The sequence below is a fragment of the Labeo rohita genome, chromosome 12 (genome assembly GCF_022985175.1).
Source record: "Labeo rohita strain BAU-BD-2019 chromosome 12, IGBB_LRoh.1.0, whole genome shotgun sequence".
Lineage (NCBI taxonomy): Eukaryota > Metazoa > Chordata > Actinopteri > Cypriniformes > Cyprinidae > Labeo > Labeo rohita.
In genome coordinates this window covers 10,729,457-10,754,755 of record NC_066880.1, presented here as the reverse complement: position 1 = coordinate 10,754,755, position 25,299 = coordinate 10,729,457, and the positions used below count along the sequence as shown (strand labels likewise).

Below are 25,299 nucleotides of genomic sequence, written 5' to 3'. Positions count from 1 at the left end.
TTGTTTGCAAATGTCTGTTTAATGGGACTGGCAAACACCAGAATACAGCCACATTCAGGTTTTTTTTTTTTTGCACACTCCCGTCGCCCTCCCTCCCCTTCTTTTTCGTCTGCTATCACGCCGTGCCGATGACGACTCTCGGAACGTCGAAACAAAGGGAGATGGAGAGGAAAATCAAGGAAGAGAGAGAGGTGACAGTGTGGCTCACCTCTCACAATACCACGTCTACTGATCTAATCGCTGCTGGGATCAGAGCGCTTAGTGACAGAGAAGTGTTACAGCTGTTCGGGATGTACAAAGTCGGAGCTACTCTGCTTCACACGTAATGCGTTATGAATATGAATATTTCATAAGGGGGGGGTGTGAGGCGCTCCTGTTGTTTGCGCATTAACGCACAATACCCGAGGTAAGCGTGCGTGTTGGCACCCAGAGACGAGGAGGACCTGATGTCTTAATCAGTGTCCAGCTGTACTGTGGGCTTCTTCAGAAGATCGAGGCCTGGCTCCTCTAAGCTGGGCCATGAATATGGAGCTGTTCTGCGGTGCGGGGCTTGGTTATGTTTTCTGTCTGATATGTCTGCCCCATTCCCATTTCAAAGGGAGGTCCACCCAGGGGTTTGACTTTTTGATCTGCCTGGCGACTGACTCGACCACCTGCATGCGGTATCAGGCCCCTGGTCTCCGTGGAAGGCCGGGAGGGCTGAGCAGGAGCTCTGCGCTGGGCACTGATCCCAACACTAGCTTCTCTCTTGCTCTCTCGCACTCCGTCCACTTCAGCAGGAGGCCTTTAACCAGTTCTAGGACACCATCACAGCCATTTTGAGGTTAAAGACCCTTTCATACTGAAAATATAGAACAATGGACCTCTTTACACCTGGCCTTAGTGGTAGCTCACCCAAAAATAAAAATTCTGTCATTAATTATTCACCATCACGTCGTTCCAAACCCGTAAGACTTTTGTTTATCTTTGGAACACAAATTAAGATATTTTGGATGAAATCTAAGAGCTTTTGACCCTGCAAAGACAAGTTCAAGTCCTAGAAAGGTAGTAATGACATCATTAAAACACTCCATGGGACATTAGTGGTTCAACCGTAATGTTATGAAGCTTTGAGAATGTGTAAAGAGCACAAAATGCACAAAAAGTATTCTCTTAGCTTCATAAAATTAAGGTTGAAACACAGACGCCACATGGACTATTTTAATGATGTCCTTACTACCTTTCTGGGCCATGAACATGTCAGTTGCATTGCCGTTTATGAAATGTCAAAAAGCTCTCGGATTTCATCAAAACTATCTTAATTTGTTCTGAAGATGAACAACGAAGATGAATTTGGAACGACATGAGAGTGAGTAATTAACGAAACCATTTTTCATTTTTGCGTGAACTATCCCTTTAACACAGGGAGCTAGTTTACCCAAAAAATACAATTCTGTCACCATTTATTTACCGTAATAGTCTCAAACCTACAAAGCCTAATTTCTTCTGCAGAACACAGACGATATTTGGAAAAAATTCTTGGTGTTTGACAGTTTCTAACTGTTTGGTTTTGATTCTGTAAAATATCTTCTTTTGTGTTCCATAGAAAGAAAGACAAAATGGTTTGAAATTAATGAAATTGTCCTGATTAAATGATAGCAGAATTTTTATTTTTGGCTGAACTATCCATTTAGGCGATTGCACTTAAAAACATTAAAAGCAAGGTGTACATGCACCCAAGATGCATTGCAATCAGACCACAATGTGAAAAACAACAGATACTTGTGAGTGCTTGTAATTTGTTTCGCCTGATTTAATCAACAAATTATTTCAGTTCATTAAACTTGGAAATCTTATTTTGATCTAATTTTTCTACCAAAATGAGTGACTCAAAGTTTTTTTTCTTTGCTTTAAGGCAAAATGAAATAGAAAAAAAATAATGGAAAGCATTTGACTTACCTGCCAATGCTTTTAAAATATTGTAAAAGTTGGAAATTTTTGAATGATTTGCATTTTGCCTGAGTAGGTGTAATCTGACCTCTATATGAACACACTGAAGACGTACTGAAATTAATTTGGTTCAAGAAAAAAATAAATAAATCTACATATGAATGAATGTTTATGCAAAGTGTAAAGGGTCACTGTTGTTTAGTCTCACCAGACTGTGTGTTAACAAGCCTAAAAGGAATAGTTCAGCCAGAAAAGAGTATTCCAAGATCATTTATTCAACCTCATGTCATTCCAAACCTGTATGATTTTCATTTCCTCTGTGGTGTAAAAAATTATATATATTTAAGATAACCCCTTTGAATTTGATTGTATAAACATCGGATTTTCAATATGTGAACCTGGACCACAAAACCAGTCATAAGGGTAAATTTAGGGTAAAATTGAGATTTATACATCTGAAAGCTGAATAAATAAGCTTTCCATTGATATATAATTTGTTAGAACAGATACAACTATTTGAAAATCTGGAATCTGAAGGTGCATAAAAATGCAAAATATTGAGAAAATTTAAGAAAATTTTCTTAACAATGTATATTACTAATCAAAAATAACGTTTTGATATATTTACGGTAGGAAATCACAAAATATCTTCATGGAACATGATCTTTACTTAATATCCCAGTGATTTTTGGTATAAAAGTAAAATTGAAAATTTTGACCCATGCAATGTATTGTTGGCCATTGCTACAAATATACCCGTACTACTTATGACTGGTTTTGCGGTCCAAGGTCACATATATCAGAAGAAATTCATACAGCTTTGGAACAAAATAAGTGAGAGAATGACAGAACTTTCTTTTTTTGGGTGAACATCGACCCAATGCAGAAACCATTAGCACTAGAAGGGACTTGCTTTCAGTTTCAAGTCTTTTTAATACATACTCTCGCAAACAAATCTACCAAACTACTTCCAACTATAAGTTTGTATGTCTAAGAACTTCTCTTGCAAGGTCACACTGCTCACGCAGCTTCAGCCCTCCTCCCAGGGTGCTTTGAAGGCTCGATTGAGTCCAGTAACTTGTGTATTAAACAATCCGTCATCAAGGCAAATGTTTTAATTGGTATGATTATTCTTTAATAATATTATGATTTCTTTAAGCAGGCGTAGGCATTAAAAGTTAATGAGATGAGTATGACCATGACAATATAATTAAAACCCTCAGGAGTTTCTGAAGCTGGCCATTAATAATTTAGAGCGAGCTGGAGCACGAGACGGCCCAGCTCAGTAGTCTGCTCAGGGAGAGAGAGAGAGAGAGAAAACGAGAGGACCGGGAGAGTAAAACTGCTTTGCCTGTCATGATGTGAGTTTACTTTGATTAAGGGCTGAATTACCAGACTATCAGAGATGTGTCACTGTTAAATCCCTCTGTTAAAATCCTTTTGGGATACGCATCTCTTATTTGATACCAGTGTATTATAAACAGCTTCGTTTGAACTCAAAAAGTCGGGGATGAAACAGGAGCTGTGCTCAAAATGCACGCAGTGTCCTCGGAGCGGAAGTATCACAGAGTATACATATTTGGAGTCGTCCTCACCCACACAGCGCTCTCCACTCAGGGTAAACATCTGGTGCGGCGCGGGTCTCTCTGTCTCCATCTTACAACAATATTTATCGCAGCGGGCTAATGCTCCGTCCTCAACTCACAGCTGAGAGCCTGTGAACCTCACCATGACAAACACAACCTGGAGTAAGTGAGTGTGCGTACAAAGGCCAACGCAGATAATCAGGTTACGTAGCGCTGCGGGGAGTCAAGTTCACCTCGCTTTCATTTGAATTACTCAGCGCAAGCAAAGAATTAAGAAACACTGTACAGCCGTTTGAGAAAAATACAAAGCCAAATGTCCTATGACCCTGAGAAACGACAATGCGGATTTTTAAAGACTAGATTTTTACATTTTTTTGATGGAAATGAGTGGTGCTTGTACAAAACTTGTTGCTGTTATGAAAGGTCCTATTACTCTTCCTCAATGCCTGATTGAAAAAATGCATTGCGTTATTGTGATAACTTATCCTTGCTTATCAAAGAGCTTTTGCCAAGTTAAAACACTTCCCCCTGAAGTCTCTGTGATATATTTCAGTGTAACTCTAAGGGATTTTTTCAATGTTTTATCATTAGCCAAGTAAAAATCTGATTTCTCAGAAAAGTGGTATTACACCTTTCCACAACAATTCGCATAATTTGAGGTGTCTTTTCATGGGACGAGGTATGCTTTTATGCTTAGTGTTAAAGCCAGTGCTGTTCTTGTTAATGAAATATAAATCTAAAAACTAAAAATAAATTATAAATATTAGATGAAAAACTTAAATGACAAAAATTTCTAAAGCTACAACTGAAATACATATACATTAAAGCTAAACAGGAATACAAAATAAATAAATATAAAAAACTAATAAAAGTGACAAAAGCACATGACTAAAATAGTATAACTTAAACTTAATTTAAATCAAAAATTAAAAACATAAATGTTAATTAAATATAGATAGAAAACAATAAGGTCTCATTTGTTACATTAGTTAATGCATTATCATGAACTAACAATAAACAATATATTTTTACAGCATCTATTAATATTTGAGCAAAAAAAAAAGCTAAAAATGATTTAGCAAAAACTTAAAAAAAAAACAGCCAAAATAATAATAATAATAATAATAATAATAATAAAAATACCTAAAACCAGTTGATTTAATGAAGACCAGCAAAAAACAGCTAAAACCAGCTGATTTAGCAAAAAAGCCAAAAATCAGCTAAAACCAGCTGATTTGATAAAAACAGCTAAAAAAACAGCTAAAACCTATTCATTTAATGAAAACAGTTACAAGCAGTTTAAACCAGTTAGCTTTGCAAAAAAAATCAAAAACAGCTAAAAAGTAGTAAAAAAATAGTAGTAAAAAATAGCAAAAAACTGGTTTTAGCTTTTTTCAGTTAGATTTAGCAAAAAAAGCTAAAAACCAGCTAAAACCAGTTAATTTAACAAAAAAAAAAAACAGCTAAAAAAATAAAAAAAAGTTAAAACCAGTTGATTTGGGGAAAAAAGCTGTTTTTAGTTTGATTTACGAGAAAAAAAATTAAATTCAAAAACACCTAAAACTAGTTGATTTAGCCAAAAAAAAAAACAAAAAGAAAAAGTAAAAAAAAACAACAACAATACAGCTAAAACCAGTTCCTTTAACGAAAACAGCTTAAAAAAAAAAAAAAAAAAAAAAAAAAAAAAAAAAAAAAAAAAAACAAGCTAAAACCAGCTGATTTACCAAAAAAGCTATTTTTAGTTTGATTTAGCAATTGATTTAGCTAAACACCAGCTAGTTCATGTAAAACTTTGGATTTAGAAAACCTTAGTTAATAAAAATGTTCACGTTAGTTCACAGTTTACATATTCGACTTTAAATTTTCATAATGCATTAGTAAATTTTGAACTTAACTAAGATTTACAAATGTTATATAAACATTGCTCACATTAACTAATATAGTTAATTCATGTAAACAAATAAAACCTTATTGTAAAGTGTTAATAAAACACTAACAGTATATTTGGGGCTAAAAAAAAAAAAAAAAAAAAAAGTAATATGCAATGTAGTAAAAGCAATATCTATATATATTAAGCTATTACTCAAACGTCCAAAGATTAAGCAAGCATGCAATTAAATAAAAGCCAGGAAAATTTATGAAAGCCAAAAAAACGTATTAGAGAAAAGTAAACCAAAACTATCTAATCTGTCTGTTGTCTTTGCTACTTTTCTGTTGCAAATGGCTTTGAGATGCCACACAGATGTAATATGTCGGAAGGCTTTATTTGCTCTTTTTCAAAAAGAAAAGGCACAAACAAGTTAGGAAGACAGATCTAGAGAAAGAAAGAGAGAGAGAAGGCCTTTACTAGGCAGACAGGAAGAACGGGGGGGTGCGGTGGGCCTTCATGCAGAAAGGCAGCGGGGCTGAAGGGAGACGGCGCGTGTGGAAAAAACTCATAAATCCTGATTTGAGGCGGCCTCGCTGCAGCACTACATTGCTTAAATGCTACGTCTGATTTAGTCTTCCCATTAGGTGACAGCTGAACTTTAACATTAATATGATAATATTGAAATAAGTGCGTGTTATTTACTTAGCGGCGGGGCGGGATGGAATAAGAGAGAGACAGAGGGAGGTGGGAAGGAAAGGAGGATGATGAATGATTTCTGGACAGCTTCTGTGACACCCGCCGGCCGCGGCCCCTCTAATGAGACTTGACAAAATGGAGACATATGCAGAAATATTGGTTACAGTCTGCGTCCTCGGCATCTCGCTCTCTCTCTCGGTGTCTCTCCTCCTCTCCCTCTCGCTCGCCGCACACGTCCTGATTGTCTACGACCACTGAAGCATCTATTTCAATTGGCACTTCCTTCCTGGCCCCGGGGTTTTAAATTTAGCTGGTGTCATTTACATATTACTCTTAATCAAAAAAAGAAAAAAAGAAACAAAACCTTGTCGTCACGGTTCAGGAAAGGGCGCAAAGGCACTTTATAAATCGGAGATGTGACAGACGTTAAACTGAATTGTGCGTGTGTGTGAAGGAGAGAGATATGAGGCTGCTGGAGAAAACAACAGTAAGTGGAACAGAGAGAGAGAGAGAGAGCGGCTGCGCATTGCTTCAGTTATCTCACATCTACCACACAGGGAAAAAAGCCAATATCTCATCAGCCTGCTGATATGAATGATGAGTTCTGCTGTTTAAAGCCGATACTACATAGAGACAGAATAGTGGGAGGAACACTAGATCTGCTTTAGGGCAGAAGAGTGTTGAAAAAACCCAATTGCATGATGAGTAGGACCACATGGAATCGGGGCCTGCAGACGCCAGAACTCTGAATCTCAACACATACGTGGTTTATTAAATTATATTGATAAATGTTGATGCAGAAAAACAAACAAACTAGCGCACACACACACTATACATACACTAGCATTCAAAAGCTTAGGGTCAGTAAGATTTTTGATAAAAATAAATATACTTATAAATAAACTAATACTTTTATTTAGCAAAGATACTTTAAATAAAAGTAAAAGTAAAGATTTGTACATACAAAAAAATTATTTAAAAAATACTATTCTTCCACAAAATATTTAGTAGTAGAGCTGTTTTTAACATTCATAATAAGAATATATATATATATATATATATATATATATATATATATATTATTTTGTTATTTCAATATTTATAAATATTATAATAATACTTAACATTAATAATAACATGATATTACCATTTTTACTATATTTTTGATCAAATAAATAAAGCCTTGGTGTGCTTAAGAAACGTCTGTTTTTAAAAAATAAAAATTTAAAATTAAAAAAAAAAAAAAATGTAATTAAATTCCTACAGACACCAAACATTCAAATGGCAATGCAATTTTATTATATAGTTTTGATCAACATTTAGATAAAAAATCAAATCAAATAAAAAAAAAATAGAATTTTGTGAATTTAAAAACCTATGTACGCTACCTGTCAAAAGTTTTTGAACAGTAAGATTTTTAATGTTTTTTAGAAAAATTCTCTTCTGCTCACCAAGCCTGTATTTATTTGATCTAAAATACAGATATATTGTGAAACATTTTTATTATTTGAAATAACTGCTTTCTATTTGAATATACTTTAAAATGAAATCTATTACTGTGAACAAATCTGAATTTTCAACATCATTACCCCAGTTGTCAGTGTCACATGATACCTCAGAAATCATTCTAATATGCTGATTTGCTGTTTCAGAAACATTTTTATTATTATTATTATTGTCAATATTTAAGCTTTTAAGCTTGGAGTCAGTATAATATTTATATATTTATTTATTCATTTATTTTGGCTTTAAATTGATCAAAAGTGATGATAAAGGAAGTCATAATGTTATAAACTATTTCTATTTCAGATAAATGTTGTTTTTCTGAACTTTCTATTCATCAAAGAAACCTGAAAAAATTATACTCAGCTGTTTTCAACATAATAATAATAATAATAATAATAATAATAATAGTGATAAATGTTTTTGAGCAGGAAATCAGAAAATCAGAATGATTTTTGAAGAATCATGTGACTGGAGTAATGGTGCTAAAAATTCAAAATAAATTACATTTTTAAATATATTCAAATAGAAAAGCATTATTTTAAATATTAAAAATATTTAACGATTTTACTGTTTTTGCTGTACTTTGGAACTTCGTGAGCAGAAGAGACCTTTATAAAAACATTAAAAATCTTAATGTTCAATGTTTGACTGGTAGTGTAAATTTGCAAAAAAAAAAAATAAAAAATAAAAAAAATAAATATATATATATATATATATATATATAATATATAATATATATATATATATATATATATATATATGCTTATCAATAATCTATAAATAAAATGCACAACTAAATGTAAAGCATAACTGGACAGGCCTATAGGAATTATATATGGGAACCCTATATTTTAAACCCAGAATTCCACACATTTTCCCCCATAATAATCATAAAATGTCAAAAATGTGCAGATTCTATGGATTCAAACAATGTGTAAAACTCTGATCAGTTTTACTTTTACTTTACTTACTATTCATGCTGTGCAAACGCAGTGCATAAGTGTGTACATTTGTGTGTTCATGCAGTGTACGGGGTTTGGGGCCGCTGTCAAACACATCCATAGAGAGGTATCAGAAACGGTCCCTACCTTCCTCTTACCTTCTCAGCATGCCGGTCAGGATCCGAGAGCTCTTGCCCAAGTTAGCATCCGTCTCTCTCAGCTGTGGGAGAAGAAAAGAGAAAAGAAAAAAGAAGAGAGAATGTCCACGTTAGAGGTCATGTTAAATTTGTGCTATAAAAATGGCTTAGAATCTCTATAGACTCCAGAGAAGACCGTCTATAGCTACTAAATTAACTGTTGAAAGAAATTTATTATGAAACTTTTGACTGGTAGTGTTTTACATGTTTTACGTTCAATATATGGCTCACATAGCAGGACGCATAAGTAAAAGCTATCCATCTGGAGATATGTGTGTGTGTGTGTGTGTGTGTTTAGGAATGCTGACATTGCTATGGAAGTGAAGCCAGAGCTTTGGCAGACGTCAGATACGTGATTCTGGCTGGGCTCCTTGAGAAAGCCTCCTTCTCTGTCCTCACGGTCAGCAGGGACATGTGCATGTGTATATGCATATGTGTGTGTGTGTGTGTGTGTGTTAGCGGGCAGGCTCAGGGACAGATGTGGTTTTAGGCGGGTTTGGGTTCTGGCACCACCAACAGCCCAAGAGCTGCCTGATGTCTCTCTCAGCGATGGATCTGTCCCATGAGAGCTCCCTCGGCTTTTCCCAAAATCCCTCTCTCTTTTTCTGTCAGGTCAGAGTTGTGCCAACACGAAAACACATGGTGGAGCTCTCCGTGAATTAGGAACCCAAAACAAGAGCCACAACAAAAGAGATTACCAGTACAGCAGATCTAGAGCAGGGTCCGATTACAGACTAGTAAATGGTCTTGGTAAGATGATTCCCAGTAGCTCGATTCAATGCCTGAATTTCATTGAATAGAGTTAAAAGAGCTACAGTCACGCAGGCCTAAACCTAATTAAAGAAAATAGCATGAACAACAATCACAGCATAACCAGAAACAGGAATATTACTTATTTAAAAAGACATTTGAGGCAAAATATTCACACGTTATAAGGTTTGGTCAATCTTGTAATCTTTTGTTCTCAAATTGCTAAACATTCGAAAATGTCGCTGTAAGTGAAAACAGCAACAAACGATGCAGAAAAGTTCTCACCAATGAGGGCGCAATTTGCACACGTGACTTTTATTAACAAATTCTGGTCTGTTTTGTAACGTCGCCTTGTCAAAGCTAACCCAACCAGGGAGATCAAAGAAAAACAGACTATGAAAGCCGAAAACAACCAGAACTCTATGGGTGTTCTTAAGGTTTACCATACGAAACGCATCAGACTTGGATTTCAACTATCTTGACATTCGGAAATTCTGCTTTGAGCTGATCATTGCAACATAAATGGCACAGAAACATTCTGACCAATGAGGCGGCGGTTTGCTCCCATGCGACAAGGTTCTTTTTGAAATGTTACACTGAATCAAATCACAGAACAAAATGCAACATTGTAACAATTTAGTCTCACAAAGAAACCAAACTATGAGCAGAAAACTACTTAAAGTCTGTTGCACTTATAATGTTTGTCACGCAAAAACCATGCAAGTTGGACCATACTGATATTCAGAACTACTACTTTGAGCTAAACTCAAGAATATATAATAGACACAAACATTCGGAACAATGATACGGCAGTTTGCTTCCATTTGACTGCTGCAGGACAAACTGCAAATCAGTAATGATTTAGTACCTATTTCAGAATAGAAAAAGCAAACTATGAATTTAAAACGTACTAAGGTTTATGGGATTTTTCCCACTCATTTTAAAGGGATAGTTCACCCAAAACTGAAAATTCTGTCATTAAAGAATTTCACTTCCAGAACAGAATTTACAGATTATTAACTCACCCTCTTGTCATCCAAGATATTCATGTCTTTCTTTCTTCAGTCGTAAAAGAAATTATGTTTTTTGAGGAAAACATTTCAGGAACGTTCTCCATATAGTGGACTTCTGTTGTGCCCGCAAACGTCCAAAATGCAGTTTAAATGCAGCTTCAAAGGGCTCTAAATGATCCCAGCCAAGGAAGAAGGGTCTTATCCAGCAAAACAATAGTCATTTTCTAAAAACAACTGACAATTTATGTACTTTTTAATCTCAAATGCTTGTCTTGTCTAGCTCTGCGTGTGCTCTGTGAATTCCGGTTCATGACAGTTAGGGTATGTCGAAAAGCTCCCATCTCATTTTCTCCTCCAACTTCAAAATCGTCCTACATCGATGTAGAAGTACCGACCCAGTGTTTACAAAGTCCAAGTGCAAAGAAGATTAAATACACTTTACAACAAAAAAAGGTAAAACAGCGATGTAGGGTGATTTTTAAGTTGGAGGAGAAATGAGATGGGAGTTTTTCGACATACCTTAACTGTCTTGAACCGGAATAGACAGAGCACACGCAGAGCTAGACAAGACGAGCATTTGAAGTTAAAAAGTATATAAATTGTATTTAAAAAAAAAAAAACTATTAGTTTTGCTAGATAAGACCCTTCTTTCTCGGTTGGGATCATTTAGAGCACTTTGAAGCTGCATTTAAACTGCATTTTGGAAGTTTAAACTCACGGGCACCATAGAAGTCCATTATATGGAGAAGATTCCTGAAATGTTTTCCTCAAAAAACTATTTTGTTACACTGAAGAAAGAAAGACATGAACATCTTGGATGACAAGGGGGGTGGGTAAATTATCTGTAAATTTTTGTTCTGGATGTGAACCTGCAACAATGTGGTTTGACCAGTGTGTCGCTGTAGTCCAAGAAATGTTTAGGCAGAATGATGTGTCGTTCACTTTTATAAAACTAATTAAAAATCATATAAGAGATTTTTTCCTGTCAGTCATCTTGTTTTGTGTGCAAAACATATTTATTTGTATAAATGAATTGTTTGATAAATGTAATTACATAATATGATTTTCAAAATCTGAAATAATTACCTTTATTTATTTGTTAGAACATGCAACTCATTATGTTAACTAATTGCAAAAACTGAATAAAAGTCCACTGATTAATCAGTGAAATAACTGATTATTAGTTGATTAATCATTCTAATAATTGTTAGATTAATCAATTATCAGAATCGATTATCTCCTCCAATTTCAGAATCACCCTACATCGTGGCAGAAGTACCAAACCCCCTTTACAAAAAAAAAGAAAAGGTAAAACAGCAATGTAGGACGAAAATAATATTGGAGTTTTTCAACATATCCCAACTGTCTTGAACTGGAAACGTTCATGCACAGCTAGACAAGACGAGCGTTTGAGGTTAAAAAGTATATAAATTGTAATTTTTTATTATAATAACCAATCGTTTTGCTAGATAACACTCTTCTTCCCTGGCTGGGATAGTTTAGAACCCTTTGGAGCTTCATTTAAGCTGTATTTTTGAAGTTCAAACTTGGGGGCACCATAGAACTCCATTATATGGAGAAAAATCCTGAAATGTTTTCCTCAGAAAACATAATTTCTTTACGACTGAAGAAAGAAAGACATGAACATCTTGGATAATAAGAGGGTAAGTAAATTAAAGCGAACCTCTCCTTTAATACGAACGCAAAAGTAGGCTACACATCCGGGATAGTTTAAAAGACTTCAGGTTTTTGTTGGTTTCATTCAGAAAAAGCACATTTATTTTAATTACCCGAGAACTAATACCAACCCCGACCTTCTAGGGACTTCTAGAAGTTTTGTACCCGAATCTGCTCGGTCTCGGGTTGGACCTCGGGTTTTCAGATCCAAGTGGACCCGTGAAGACATCTAGAGTGAAGCACTGATGTCACATGGACTACTTTAACAATGTCCTTACTGCCTTTCTGTGCCTTGAACATGGTAGTTACTTTGGTGTCTATGCAGGGTCAAGCAATCGGATTTCATCATAAATATCTTAATTTGTGTTGTGAAGACGAACAAAGGTCTTACGGGTTTGGAACGACATGAGGGTGAGTAATTAATGACAGAATTTTCATTTTTTTATCCCTTTAACGTCTTAATACTTGGAATTGCAATAGCACTATTTACTCAAGTCAGTGCGGGATTAGTTATTAGTCAAAGTTAGAGGCTTGTTCCTATACGCTGAGGATGAGCAATAGTAGTAGTGGTGCTTGCAAGGCACTACGTGTCTCTTAGTGTTTGTGTGCGTCTGTTTGAAAGAGAGCGAGGGAACTGATTGTTAAGAGACACTCGAAAAAGTCTTTCATCTGCCGTTTCCTTCGCTCAAAAAGCAGTTTATTGCTCTTTCCATCTAATGTCTTCTTATCATGCTTTCTTTTCTTTTCTCCTCTCCATTTCTCCAGCCTGGCAAAATGTCTTTAAAGTGTGAGGGCCAGTCGGGGCTCCAGGGAAGGAGAGCTATTCTCCATAGACAGCAGACCTTTGAAAGGAAATGTTTTATTTCCTTTGAAATGAGCTGCCTGCCCAACTGCCATGTTGTGATCTTTAAGCATCCTTCATAAGAAGCCATCAGAGAGGCCCCTGACTGAGCTCTCTATACCTGTCTTCTAGAAAGAAAGAGAGGGTGAGAGAGGAAAAGAGAGAGAGGTAAGACTATGACAGCGGACACGGCAGGGACAAACAAAATAGGAGGGATAGACTGAGATATGGAAAGGTAAAAACGATTATACATGCAGAGGATAAAGTAACAAATAAAGGTTGAAGGAAGAAGGGGGGAGTAAAAGAGGGATGAGGATGTAGAGAGAAAGACATCTGATACCTGGTAGGAGAAGTGACACATTTAAAAAAAGCTCACAAACAGTTCTCTATATCAACACCTTTCAATCTTAGCATGGCATACTTACGTCTATATTGCCCTGAAGGTTATTGATACGGCTGGGTGAAAATAAAGATTTTTCCAATACATTTTAAGTACAGATATACATTTTTATATGTATATATAAATGTATATATAAAATTACAATGAATTAGAGTCAATAGTGATTTAAATTATTTATATTTACCAAATTAAAAAATATATGTGTGATTCATTTAGATTATATATATAATAAAATTAATTAAAAAAATAAAAATTAATTCACTAATAATTTAATTAAATTATTAGTAATTAAAATTATTTATATTTATAAAATTTACAAATAAATTAATAAACATTGTTTTAAATTTTACATTTAAATAATTTAATTTAGTAATAATTCAGTTTTGCTTATATAAAAATAATAAATAATTATATTAACTATATAAATCATTTAATTTAATTATTTGTGAATTAATTTTTTTTTTTTACACACATAAATTCAATTATTTATTATTTTTATATAAGCAAAACTGAAGTTATTACTGAATTAAATTATTTAAATGTAAAAAAATATAGAATGTAACTTTTTTGCGTATAAGATACATATATATACACACATACATACATACATACATACATATATATATATATATATATATATATATATATATATATATATATATATATATATATATATACACACACACACACACACACACACACACATCTGGTTTATTATCCTTGTGGGGACTCTCCATAGGTGCAATGGTTTGTATACTGTCCACACTGTATTTTCTATCCCCTTACCCTAACCCTACCCCTAAACCTAACCCTTACAGAAAACTTTCTGCATTTTTACTTTCTCAAAAAAACTCATTCTGTATGATTTATAAGCTTTTGTACCCATGGGGACCTCAAGCCAGTCCCCACAATGTCAAAAATTTCAGGTTTTACTATCCTTGTGGGGACATTTGGTCCCCACAATGTAGCATAAACAAGTATACACACACACACACACACACACACAATTTTATTAATAAATAATTAATTCACTAATAATTAAATTAAATTATTTATATATTTATATATATTTTGGTAATATTTATGTATACATTTTATAAGTATAAATTATTTTATAAAATTATTAGTAATTTCAATTATTTATATATATGAAATGTACAAAATTAATGAATACATTTTTAAAATGTTATAATTTTTCAAATATAAATAGTTTAATTCACTAATAATTAAATTTTTAATTTTACTTATTAAATAACAATAAATAATATATTATTATTATTATTATTATTATTATTATTACTTCAGAAGTAGAAGTAATTTAATTAAATGTGAATGAAATTATTTATATATAATAAACAAAAAAAAATTAATTTACAGAATTACAAAATTAAATTATTTATATTTATAAAATAAAGAAATACAGCTCTTCCAGGACACCTATATCTACATCTGCTAAATGGTACCTTTACCCCAATTAAAAATAAAAAGTTTAAAATAGCTAGAAAAAAGGGCACAGAAAAGTGAAGCTATTTCTGTGAAAAGGAGCGTAATTTGCAAGTAAAGCATTTATACATACATTCTTACATTTTTTTTAGTTTTCACTAGTCTGTAATCTACAATCCCTCTTGTGACATCCGTCCAGCACAGTCACACATGAAGCGGAAAGACTTGCAGAGTTATATCAGCCGGAAGAACAGAGAACAAACCCTTGTTCTGTCCGGAGGTGTTTTTGTTGTCCAGCTATGCCCGTTTAGACAGTCTTGCATCATGCGTGATCTCACCGCATGAGACGGGACAACTACAAAGGCTTCTTATTGGTGCTGTGCTCTGTGTCAAACATTCTGTGTTCTGTACATTCAATCAATCACTCACTCCAGCAGGCCCGCTATGCTAATGCGCGAGAGGTGCAAGCTGGTGTTAACTGCCTGCACTTGAGTGCGCTCCTGTTCTCTCGTCAAGTGTCTGATCTAGGGCACTTTGTGTCATCCCAAAGAGCCAAGATCTGATCAAGTCAAGTATTTGTAAGCCTGTGTAATTTCTTAGTGAGAAAAGCATATGTGTTTGTTCTGGATGAGTGTTGGCTCCTGAGGACTCACCCGATCACGGGATCTCTGGATCTTCTCGCGGTCACTGTGCAGGTTGGCGAGGATCTCCTGTCCCACTTGCTCTGTAAGAGGATAAGAGGAGAAACAGGCCATGTTAAGATGTGGCTGTATTTAGTGCTGTTTGGCAAATTTTTGTGGGCAAAATCTAGCCACTTCAATAGGAATTCACACAGATACTGTCATCTACGAAGAAAATATATTTATTGAATAAATTCCTGAATTCGTATTAAGGCAAAACACTAAAACGCACAAAAAAAATCTAAAAAGTTATCTTTAAATATTCAAATAAGGCATACTTCAATTAAATATGCAATGATTTTCAGAAAATAAATCTGAAACTGGATAAAGCCAGATTCAAAAGTTAGTTTTTATTTTATTTTGTTGACAATATGCACAAACCCTTCTGTAAATACAGAATATAAATAAAATAAAGAATAAAAATAAAAAGTTTGATGCATGTAAGTTGACTTATTACTCACTCCATATATCAGAAAATAGACCAAAAAAAAAAGATTAAATAAGCAGATATATTAATATTTTCTTATAACATTTACACACACACACACACACACACACACACACACACACACATATATATATATATATATATATAAATAATCACCATATTTTAGGAAACAAAATGTTAAATAAATCTGGCAAATGTTATATGATCAAACCATTCTGTAAAAACTGTAAAAATATTAATAAAATAAAGAATAAAACTACTTAAAGTTATATATACTTTTACTATTACTAATACTTTTACTGTTATCACTTCATAAAAAGCCAGAAAAAAATATATTATTATATTATTATTAAAATATATTATTTATTAATATTTTATTACAATATATATTTTACAACAAATATATATTTTTAAATATTTTACATATTTTTAGGAAACATGTTATATAAATCAGGCAAATGTAATATGAAAACCTACATAATATAAATAAAATAAGGAATAAAAAAAGTTTGATGTATGTAAGTTGACAAATTAAATATTTATACTGTTATAACTCCAAAAATAAGAAAACAGCCAGAAAAAAAAACAGTATTAAAAAATATATTTTGTTAATTTAGACTTTATTATAATATATATTTTACAAAAATATATATTTTTAAATATTTTACCATATTTTCAGGAAATAAAATGTTAAATAAATCTGGCAAATGTTATATGAACAATCCCTTCTGTAAAAACTGTAAAAATATAAATTAAATGAGTAGTAAAAATGAAACGTTCACTGTTATCACTTCATAAATAAGAAAATAGCCAGAAAAAAATATTTATTTATATTTTATTATAATATACTATATTCTACAAAAATATATATTTTTAAATATTTTACATAAAGACAAAAATGCTATATAAATCAGATAAATGTATAGTTATCAATCCAAAAATCAGACAATAGCCAGAAATTTTTTTTATAAAAATTGTGTATTTATATTTTTTTCTATATATTTTACCATATTTTTAGGAAACAACATGTTGTATAAATCAGGCAATTGTTATATTAACAAACCCTTATGTAAAAACCTTCTAAATATTAAATAAAATAAGAGAAAAAAAAGAGATGTTTAATGTACGCAAGTTTACATATTAAATACTTATACTGTTATCACTCCATAACTCAGAAAATATAAAGTTACAAAATATATATATATAATTTATTTTAAATATATATTTACATCAGGAAAATGTTATATGAACAAACACTTCTGTAAAAACCTTCACAATATTTACTCTTACAACTTTAATGTATGTAAGTGTTGCTTAAGTAGAGATTTTTGGCTTATTACCAAGTACATTAAAAATACAAAAAAGGCTTTAAAAATATGTACTGTAATTGAAATCCACAAATGCAAATAGATAAAGTATAATAAAATAAACAGTGAATGTTTTCATTCCACTGGTGTAAAAGATCACACATTATGAAACAAAAAAGCCCTAAATCTTGACCAGTGACAGAAAAGGTTGTTCCTATAGTGTCTTGTCTCGAAAAAAGTAACATTGTCTCCAGTTATAGAATTACAACAAAGAAGGGACATCTCAAAAACTTAAAATTGGGCTCTTCTAAGAAAAAAAAAAGCAGTCAAAAAAACCATAGCAACACCCTGCCATAGCAACACATGTAAAAGTCTAGTTATAACCCTGATTTCCGATGTCTGGGGATCTCAAACTACATCTCCTTCTCACCAACACGCTGTCTTAAATATTTTTGCATATCCCAGCATGCCGCATCCGACCGAGCCCGATCAGCACATGCAATATTCAGCTGCTCGCTTACAAACACATTTCATCTGTCACGGCCGTACACCCATTTACACGCTTGCACTTAGTTAAACATCCCATACACGGCGTCTGACAAGCCTGTCTGTGGCCACTGTCATATTCACATCCCAAGGGTCAAAAGACGAAAAAAAAAAAACAATGAACAAAACAAATCCCACCTCCTCTCCTCAAGCAAAAACCCTCTCTGCTATAAGTAGAAACCACATTAGCAGTCTGAAGAGAGGAAAAGAATAATAAAAAAAAAAAAGCGAAGTGAAAAATCTTTGCATGGATCAAAGCTACGCTTTCAAATGCACCAAACAATTGTGAGTAAACAACGCACTCATGACTGGATTACGCTACACAGGTGCAGCTCTCAAAGAGTCAGCGTGACGCTCGAGGAATAGACGAACGGGCTACATCTGCGTTCGAGAAAGACGCGTCTCTCGCCTTCATTAATTTCCAATCAGAGTAGGGACAGATTGAAGGATACTCAGATTAGATGGAGCAGTCACAGCACGTGTGACAGATAGGCCAGATTAAAAGAGCCAATAGAGATATTAATAACCATCATAACCGTCCGGCCGTCGAGCATGAGACACGCTGCCGCCCACCCGCGAGTGGAAATCTTGTGTAAAGAAAATTAAGCACCGCTATCCGTCTCTGTCCGGGGCGAAAGGGGCCTTTAAACAAATGAATGTGACACGGCCACAATGGCAACAATGCAATACACACGCGCCCAGACACGCACGCTCGTATATCACTTCAGATGATAGATGAGACCGTTGGCATGAAGGGGTCCGAGCGCAAATGAAACAATCCTGTCAGCGCTGTATATTCTACGCTCAACGAGATATAAATAAACAGAAGGAGAAAAAACGAAGCTGCTGTGGACAATAGGTACAACAGAAAACGCAGAGATAGTCAGAGTCAAGGTCTCCTATTCACGAGGTTGTGCACGTCGCTATCTCCACTGACTCTGATTGTTGGCGGAAAGTTTCTTTTAAAAGTAATGCATTACAATACTGCATTACTCCCTAAAAAAGTAACTAATTACACTACATAAAGGTGCTTTAAAAGGTCCTTCACAGTGATGCCACAGAAGAACCATTTAGTCAAAGGTTCTTTAAGGAACCACCTCTTTCTTACCTTTTTATAATCTGATGAACCTTCTTCCACCACAAAGAACCTTTTGTGAAACAGAAAGGTTCTTCAGATGTTAAAGGTTCTTTATGGAACCATTTAGACAAAAAAGGTTCTTCTATGGCATCGTGAAGCACCTTTATTTTTAAGGGTGTATGCTACTTTTTATGGAAAGTGATGCATTAAGTTATTTTTGTGTTACTTTTTAAATCTGGGCAGAGATTGCTCTATTTTGTCAAACGTAAACGCCCTTTTAAAACAAAAGCCTCAGGCTGAAGGAAAAGTAAGTCATGTTTGTACAGTAGAACGCAGAAGAAGAAAGTTCAACATTCTTCAGCAATAAAAAAAAAGTTAGTTAACCATATTAGTAGGGGTGTAACGGTTTGATACGATTTCGGTACAACAGAAAACAAAAAAACAAAAACAAATCTACTATTCTAGGTTTCTGTTCATTTATTTTAAACAGACAGTAGTACAAATTACAATTTTTTCCACCTGCATGTGAAAATACTAAATAATATATCAAATTAACATCATATATTGGCTATAAAATCTGCAGTACATATATACATACAAGGAATAAATACTTGAAATATATTTAATTTAGTTAACTGATAGACAAAAAAAAAAAAAAAACTGTGCGACACGTAACGACCACAGACTGTAAAAAAACATGGACGTAGTGTCCGTGACGTCACCAGTAGGTTTCTGAAGAGCATATTTGAAGCTCTTAGTGGGTGTGAGTTGGCCGTCGCCATCTTGGAATCGCGTCACTGCACGTCACTCCCGGATAATCGAAAACAGCCAAATAGGCGGGACGTGGGTGGAGCTGGTTGCTGAAACCACGCCCGCCTACCGCAACAGTGGCGACAGCAGCGGCAATCCACCTGTCACTCAAGTGGCCACGCCCCAAATTATGCAGAACTTTAAGGTTTACTATAAATTAAATGGATGAGTTATAAAAAAAATTCACCCCCCTCACAGTTGACATAAAGGGCAAAATTAGCTATATAGACCAAAACCAAACATGGAATATTTAGATTTGTGCCGAATGAGAGAGGTAGGATACAAAAGCACAAAGCTCCATTTCGCAGACAGATGAGTGCGCAAGCCTTTAAAGTAACGTTATACTCCTTTGTCGGTGAAAGACGCGTTCAGAATCAGCACATGATCACTGTCTAGTGGGCTTTGTTTTCAAGTGCGCAACTCCTGGCATACGCTATTCTTCTGCTGGCGGTTATCAAACAGCGTTGCATTACTGCGGGCACCCCCTTCTGGTTTGAGGGTGAATTGCCTGTATTCGTTGCAAGGCCTCATGCACCAAACCGAGATGGACGTACCGTACCGTGACGGTTCGGTACGAATACATGTATCGTTACACCCCTACAATATTAGTATGGCTGAATTGGATCATCGAAGGTCAGAGGCAAAGACAACGGTTATTGAAATGGGATTAGATACAAAAAAGGATTTGTTAGAGCTGTCAAGCGATTAATCGCGATTAATCGCATACAAAATAAAAGTCTGAGTTTGCCTAATAAATGTACGTGTACTGTGTGTAATTATTATGTACATATAAATACACACAAATTAATGTATATATTTAAGAGAAATATGTACAAAATACTTGTATTATATAATATAAATTACATAATTATAATAAATACACTTGTAAATATTTCTTAAAATATATACGTGTTAGTATTTCTATATACATAATAATTACACAGTACACACACTTATATTAGGAAAACTCAGATTTTTATTTTGTATGCGATTAATCGCGATTAATCATTTGACAGCAGTTATTTGTATTATTTAACATTTAATTATTGCAGGTTTGTGTCATATTCTGAGTTGCATTTCATTGTTTTTATTCATTTTGAAGAATACTGAATCTGTTTTTTTTATAAGATGAATTAATGAATGTTCACATTTCACATCTACACCCGATTTCTCTCAACAACTAAGAACTTAATTTGGACAACTTTAAAGGTGATTTTCTCAATATTTAGATTATTTTGCACACTCAGATTTCAGATTTTCAAATAGTTGTATCTCAGCCAAACATTGTCCTATTCTAACAAACCATAGATCAAAGCTTATTTATTTCAGATGATGTATAAACCGAAAATACTGACCCTTATGACTGTTTTTGTGGTCCAATTAACTGGAGTTACTTATTTGAAAAAGTAACTCAAATATTTAGTAACTACTTTACTAGTTACTTGAAAAAAGTAATCTGATTACGTAACTCACATTACTTGTAATGTGTTACCCCCAACACTGTTGGCGTCCACGTAATTTAAGGCTTGTTCTAATGAAAGCGAGTCCAAATGAATTTAATATGAGGGGGAAAAATAGAGCAGGTACATTTTTTTTACAAAATCAAGAAGCAGAAGCGTTGGCTGACTGACTGCATAAAACTGTTCCACAATATCTTCTTGTGCCACTGAAAACACCGAATAAAAGCTGTTAAACCAAACTCCGTATAATGTAATATTCCTGTGGCCAACACGCTGTAAAACACATTATGGACTCCGGTTTCTTTTTCCCCTGTGCATGAGCGCAAAGATAAATATTTCTCTTAGTTGCGGGACCGCAAATTGATGTTGCCATTAGGAACGAGCTCCAAAAGCGCACACACACATACTCGAAAACACACTGTTGGACGATTAGCCGTGTGTACACCGCATCCCACGGGTGTGGGGAAGTTAAGCAACCCACAATTCCACAGTTCTCTCTTCCTCTCTTGATATATCCGTTTGTCTCTGACTATATGTTTCGCTAATAATCTGATCTGTCTGTCTTTTTTCGCAATTCGTATATTTGTAGAGTAATGAGACTTGGAGGAGAATGTGGCAGAGGTTTGAGCAGCGACTTTGGCTGGAGAAAAACAAACACTCCGTAAGAAGGGGAAATCGAAATGACTTCTCTTTCTTCCTCTTCTATGAAGAAAAAAACAGCCGTTAGAGGGGTGAAAAATCATTGACTTTTCCCTAGACATTGTCGAGAGTTAGTTCAACCTAAAAAAATAAATTCTGTAATCATATTTTACTCTCATTTTGTTCAAAACCAATATCTTTCTGTCTTCTGTGCAAAAAAAACAAACAAAAAAAAAAGAAACAAAACACATTTTTACAATTATCTACATGCAGGTTTATAACAACAAGAGAGTGAATAAATGATGATTTTCACTCTTAGAGGAGCCAAAAAAAAAAAAATCACTGGCTTTTACTAGACATTTTCGAGGGATAGTTCATCCAAAAAATTAAAATTCTGTCATCATCGTTTACTCTCATTTGGTTCAAAATTTGAAAGACTTTCTGTCTTCTTTGGGAAAATAAAATAAAATAAAATAAAATAAAATAAAATAAAATAAAATAAAATAAAATAAAATAAAATAAAATAAACTTATTAACTTATTTATTTATTTTTAACATACAATGGACATCAGTGGGTCCAAAACAAAACAAAGATAATTTTTACAAATATCCACATGCAGGTTTATAACAACATGAGATTGAATAAATGATGATTTTATTTTTTTTTTACTAAACATTGTCTAGTCTAAATTCTGTTATCATTGTTTACTCTCATTTTGTTAAAAACCTGAAAGAGTTTCTGTCTTCTTTGGGGGAAAATAAAATAAAATAAGATAAGATAAAATAAAATAAAACACTTATTTAAAAAAAAAAAATACCATCCAAATAATAATAATTTTTAACATCCAAATGACAGTCAATGGGGTCCAAAAAAAATGCGTTTTTAAAAATATCTAATTAGTGTTACACAGAAAAACAAAAGACTTGCAGGTTTAGAAAACATGAGAATGCATAAATGATTTCATTTTTGGGTGAACTATACCTCTAAGAGTGGTATAAATTTTAATTGCTAGATGCAACAGTACACAAAATACTGACACCAAGATACATTACATTCAGATCTCAGGTCATCATGTGCAATAAAACTATATACTTGAAGCGTAGCATGAATTATGGTCAGTTATTCTTTTGTATGCAGCGCTTTAGATACATGTCGACTTAATGAGGTGCTAATTAATTATCACACGCTTTAATGAGGACGCTGACATTCTGTAAATTGAGGGTGTAACTGTGAAAAACAGGCGTTTGGGAAGGCGAAAAAAACCTTAAATAAATAAATAACTAGACTCCGTGCTTACGAACACGGCTTCGTTCTCATAATGATATAAAATATTCTTCCCCCGTTTAAGGCCCTATTAACAATTTAAATGACCCTGACGCCAAGCTTTTCCACAGGCCTGCTCTAGTTAAAGATCCAGATCCCCAAGGCCCATTTAACAAGGATATTACTAAAATCCATAACAGCACAATCATTACCGATGAGCTGGTTTTAATGTAGACTCTTTAACTGATTGCTGACCACAACTTGTGAACAAGATCTCTGTTCTGACTGCGATACTGTAGAGTAGACCTGTGCCAATACTATCGAATTTCAAATTAGCATTATTCTTTCACACAATATTAAACTGCCTGTTTATTTATGTGGTATCAGGTATTGCACTTTCACCAATAACCACAAATCAACAGAATGTGGACTCAAGCACATGGTTTATTTTACCTCATCTAGTGTACTGATTTATTATAGGCTATATAATATATAAATTAATATCAAAGACTTAGTTATGCACGCTCTATCTACATTATGAAAACTGGTAAAACAAACAAAATATGTTATAACAGTCAAATTCCTAACAGTAATTCCAAATTGCATGTTTCTCTATTAAGACAACTTAAGTAAGTGCATTAATTCAGCAACCACAACTGCAAACAAAATAATCAAGGTCTCATGACAGAACACAGACATGCTGAATGACACTTTCATTTAAGCCGAAAATTTTACATGAAGATTGCTTCACTTCAGCTTACTGTCTGTGGTTTCAGATCATCACTGGCGCTTTCGTAATGAATGGCGAGGTTGCCAGATTGCTAAAATTAAACAAAAACAACTAGGCAGAAAAATGTACCCTTTTAAAAGAGAAGCTCTGATTTGCAGATTTGAACTTTTGATATCTGGCAACCACACAAATGAAAGCTTGCATAGTAGAGGCGTGTACAACTGTCCACAATAATTTTTTGTCTTCTTTATTTTTGTGCATGGTTGCCAGATTGCAAAAATATATATTTTCTATATATAAAATATTTTGTCTCCTTTATTCTGCACATGGTTACGCAAAGCACCAGGCAGAAAAGTAGTAGACGCATGTACAGCACTCTGGAATAATATTTCGTCTCCTTTATTTTGCAAAGAGTTGCCAGACTGCAAAAATTACGCAAAACACTGGTCAGAAAATGCATCCTTTTAACAAAGAAGATATGATTTGCAGATTTGAACTCTTAATATCTGGCAACCACACACATAAAAGTTCACATAGTAGAGGCATGCTCAGCAGTCCGCAATAATATTTAATCTCGTTTATTTTGCGCATGGTTACCAGATTGCAAAAATTATGCACAACACTGGATAGAAAATGCATCCTTTTAAAAGAGAAGCTCAGATTTGCAGATTTGAACTCTCGATATCTGGCAACCACACACGAAAGCTCACTTAGCAGAGCCATGTACAGCCATCCACAATACATTTCATCTCCTTTATTTTGTGCATGGTTGCCAGATTGCAAAAATTAAGCAAAACACTGGATAGAAAATGCATCCTTTTAACAGAAAAGCTCTGATTTGCACATTTGAACTCTTGATATCTGACAACCATTTTAGTCTCAACTTATATTGTCAACAATATTGTGTGTTGATATAGTCACAGTTAATGTTTATAGACTTTGTCGTCTTGTCATCGTTTTGTTTTAGTCATGGGAAAAAAGCTTGTCAATGAACACTTTTCGTCATAGTTTTTGCTAATGAAATTAATATGACTTCATATATGAGAAAAATAGACTGAAATGAATTGGAAATGGATCAAATCCACTCAAATTGAGAGCTTGTATCAAAACAGATCAGGAAATCTGTATCAATACCCAGCCCTGCTTTACAGATGAATTATGATTCAGCTCAAGAACTCTCTAAAACACCTTCATTGACAGACATCGGGAAGACTCAGTGTTTAATTACCAGTGGTTCCTTTAGCTGTTGTTAATTTCTTTTTATCTTCTTTTTATCACGTTTCCATCTATTCTGAGTGTATTGCTTCTACTTTGCTACTTTTCCCGTCCCTACACGGCTGAAACATTGTGTTAGTGCAGTCAAAGTTTCTTTCATCTTTCGGTCTGTCTGTCTTTCCCTTCTGTGACTGACCGTGCCTGTCTGCCTTTGAGCTTGGCCTGCAGGAACATCAAATCACTCAGGACATCTCGGAGGTCCGAATGTCACTC

At 34.0% G+C, this 25,299-nt stretch overlaps 1 protein-coding gene across 4 annotated transcripts in view; it reads right to left on the bottom strand.

Moving 5' to 3' along the window:
- The window catches only part of vti1a (vesicle transport through interaction with t-SNAREs 1A), a 175,866-nt gene that overhangs the window by 50,258 nt on the left and 100,309 nt on the right, over window positions 1-25,299 (bottom strand). For 2 of the 4 annotated variants that reach the window (XM_051123749.1, XM_051123750.1), the window contains 2 exons: window positions 15,503-15,573; window positions 8,676-8,748 (listed from right to left, as the gene is read on the bottom strand). In XM_051123749.1, coding sequence (XP_050979706.1) covers window positions 8,683-8,748; window positions 15,503-15,573 — 137 coding nt within the window. In that variant the 3' untranslated portion in view covers window positions 8,676-8,682. The remainder of the gene's footprint in view (window positions 1-8,675; window positions 8,749-15,502; window positions 15,574-25,299) is intronic. The other 2 variants (XM_051123747.1, XM_051123748.1) reach the window with 1 other exon arrangement.